The sequence below is a fragment of the Nanorana parkeri genome, unplaced genomic scaffold, assembly GCF_000935625.1.
Source record: "Nanorana parkeri isolate BGI_ZX_2015 unplaced genomic scaffold, ASM93562v1 scaffold2807, whole genome shotgun sequence".
In the NCBI taxonomy this organism is placed as follows: Eukaryota; Metazoa; Chordata; class Amphibia; order Anura; family Dicroglossidae; genus Nanorana; species Nanorana parkeri.
This window is the reverse complement of record NW_017309075.1, coordinates 61,587-65,038: the sequence shown is the minus strand read 5'-3', so window position 1 is coordinate 65,038 and position 3,452 is coordinate 61,587. Positions and strand designations below refer to the sequence as shown.

The window sequence follows — 3,452 nt, the reverse complement described above, 5'->3', positions numbered from 1 at the left end:
TCCTGTGGGGTCAGGAGGCGGAGCTGACCCGTAGTACGCTGTCATGTGGAGTGCCAGGCTTTTACTTTCCTCCATTATATGAAAGTCTGACCTGGAATGTTGTAGGAAGTTGTCAGTTGGGAGTCAGAGCCGGCGTAGTCACCCAGCCTGTGCATTGAGAACGGTCCCCGGGGTGTTGTCAGCCTCTGTACAGATTGTCGTCTTCTTCTCACGCTGCTCAGGGTGAAGATGAACAGGAGCGATACGAGAAACTACAACAGGAGCTGCTCATGCAGGACCCGCGCTCTCTGCCTTTCATCAGTGCCAGAAACAGATTCAACCAGAAGGTTTGTATGATCCTCAGAGACCCCGAAACACCGACAACCAGATACTGAGGGGACCCCAAAACCTTGACACCTGTGTGCAGGGTGATGGGTCATGTGACTGGTTATAGATAGATCCCATAGTGAAACACAGGGAGCAGAGAAGTCGTGAAGGGCACACTCTCTTTGCTCTCTCTTCCTTGGCTGTCTCTCCTGGCTGTCTCTCCTCTCTCTCTCCTGGCTGTCTCTCCTCTCTCTCCTGGCTGTCTCTCCTCTCTCTCCTGGCTCACTCTCTCCCTTGGCTGTCTCTCCTCACTCTCCTGGCTGTCTCTCTCCTGGTGGTCTCTCCTCACTCTCCTGGCTGTCTCTCCTCACTCTCCTGGCTGTCTCTCCTCTCTCTCTCCTCTGGCTGTGCTGTCTCTCCTCTGGCTCTCTCTCCCCTGGCTGTCATCCGACCGGCTTTCTCAGTTCAGAATGACTGGTACAAACATTCCCTGGGAAGAAATACGGTGAATGTTGCTCCAATCCACAGAATCTGTTTATCATACCCAGCGTGGGGGTCAGAGAGCTTGTGCAGGTCAGGTGCTGATTGCATTTGCATGATTGGAGCTAGCAGGTGTCATTAAGCTGCCCAGAGAGAAGACAGATATACACTTACCGGCCATTTTTTTAAGTACCCCTTGCTAGTACCGGGTTGGACCCCCTTTGGCCTTAATTCTTTGTGGCATAGAATCAACAAGGCGCTGGAAACATTCCTCTGAGATTTTGGTCCATATTGACACGATAGCGTCACGGGCCCAAAGTGTGCCTAGAAAATCTCCCCCACACCATGAAACCACCTCCGGCCTGAACCATTGACACAAGGCAGGATGGGTCCAGGCTTTCATGTTGTTTATGCCAAATTCTGACCCGACCATCCGAATGTCGCAGCTGAAATCGAGTGTCATCACACCAGGCGACGTTTCTCCAATCTTTGTCCCATTTTGGTGCGCCCTCATGAATTGTAGCCGCCGTTTCCTGTTGTTAGCTGACAGGAGTGGCCCCCGGTGTGGTCTTCTGCTGCTGGAACCCATCTGATACAAGGCTGGACGTGTTGTGCGTTCAGAGACGGTATTCTGCATCCCGAGGGTGTAACGAGGGGTTATTCGATCTTCTCCATTTCTGACTTCCCCAGCGGCACCCCCATAATTGTATAACCCATTTGTTTATTTTTAATTCCAAAGTGTTGGTTCTCTGTAAACCCCGGAGATGGTTGTGTGTGAAAATCCCAGAAATACTCAGACTGGCCCGTCCGGCACCAACAACCATTCCACGTTCACAGTCACTTCAATCCCCTTTCTTCCCCCATTCTGATCCTCGATTTGAACTTCAGCCAGTCGTCCTCATCGCGTCTAGAGGCCCAAATGCATCGAGCTGCTGCCATGCGATTGGCTGATTAGCGATTTGTGTTACCAAGCAACCGAACAGGCGTACCTAATAAAGTGGCCGGTGAGTGTACCATGTCCCGGATGAATAGGAACCTTCACAGACGTAGAAAAAAAAGTGTTTCTATAGTTTGTGGTTTTTGTTGATACTTTGTGTCAAAAATAAAATATTTTTTGCAAGTCGTTATAACCAAAAGAACGTCTTGTTCGTCCTGCAAAGTACCGTATTTTTCGCTCCATAAGACGCACTTTTTTCCCCCAAAAGGAGGCAAAAATGTCTGTGCGTCTTATGGAGCGAATTCCTATCGCCCGACGCCCGGGACATGCAGTTTCGGGCGCCGGGCGAGTCGTTTTTTTTGTACATTTAGCCCTGCTATGGGCAAGCAGAGTTGAATGTAGAGTGGGAGCCGCCGCTCGTCTAATACAAGGGATCTAATCAGATCACTTGTATTAAATCGAGCGGCGGCGATCGTGTCCGGGGCCCCCCCCCCCGCCATGGTTTTCGGGGGTCCTCTGGGGGACCAGTGACCACGGCATAGGAGCTCACCATAGAGCTCGTAGAGCAGACAAAGAACGTCTGTCTGTCATCACAGCGCCACCTGTCTCAGCTGTCACTAACTGCAGCTGTCACAGAACCCTCCCCTCCCTGCCGCCTATGGTCAGGTCCGCCTTATGGAGCGCAGAATACGGTAATGCCATTGTTTAGGCCAAATAAACCGACTCATACCATAAAAAAATAAAAAATCCGGTCCATCAGAAGAGAAGGAGTTGTTGGGATCCGGTTATCAGACATTGTTGGTTTTACAGTAAAAGTTATTGTCACCGTTTCATTGTTGCAGCACAACTACAGCCGAGCGATGGCTCAGCTCTCCCCGATAAGGAAGAAGGCCGGAGTGATCACCAGCAATGTGAAGAACAAGATTCCCTCCTTTCTGACCGCCATGTGACCGCACTACCCGTCCTCTCCAGGAGGGGGGGCGATGCAGCACCAGCCCGGCCACAACAAAGTCACACAAGTTAGATCTACTTCTATATAGTTATAGTTAGATTGAGTTCTATGGGATCCAATTTTATTTTTGTTACCTTTTTAAAGATTAAATATCAAATAAATTCCGCATTTTAATTTTATTAGCAAAACGATTTGATTTTCAGGCTCCATCCCACAATTCATAAACAATGACAGACAGAAATCACTGAGCGCCATCTTCCCAGGAGCCAGTGCGGGAATATTATATATCAATCTTTCCACATGTATCATTGCACAGACATCAACATGGCAGAGTATTATGGGTAGGGGGATGGCAAGGCTCAGCAGAAGCGGCTTCCCTTCAGACTGTCTCTCTGTCACATGGAACAGTCATTGCACAGACATCAACATGGCAGAGTATTATGGGTAGGGGATGGCAAGGCTCAGCAGAAGCGGCTTCCCTTCAGACTGTCTCTCTGTCACATGGAACTGTCATTGCACAGACATCAACATGGCAGAGTATTATGGGTAGGGGAAGACGAGGCTCAGCAGAAGCGGCTTCCCTTCAGACTGTCTCTCTGTCACATGAAACTGTCATTGCACAGACATCAACATGGCAGAATATTATGGGTAGAGGGATGGCAAGGCTCAGCAGAAGCGGCTTCCCTTCAGACTGTCTCTCTGTCACATGGAACTGTCATTGCACAGACACCAACATGGCAGAGTATTATGGGTAGGGGATGGCAAGGCTCAGGAGAA

At 49.7% G+C, this 3,452-nt stretch overlaps 1 protein-coding gene across 1 annotated transcript in view; it reads left to right on the top strand.

Moving 5' to 3' along the window:
* Positions 1 to 2,673, top strand: part of KIF9 (kinesin family member 9) — a 40,600-nt gene extending 37,927 nt beyond the window's left edge. Inside the window, 2 exon segments of the mRNA XM_018574202.1 lie at positions 222 to 326; positions 2,566 to 2,673. Coding sequence (XP_018429704.1) covers positions 222 to 326; positions 2,566 to 2,673 — 213 coding nt within the window.
* Positions 2,674 to 3,452: the final 779 nt, after the last annotated feature.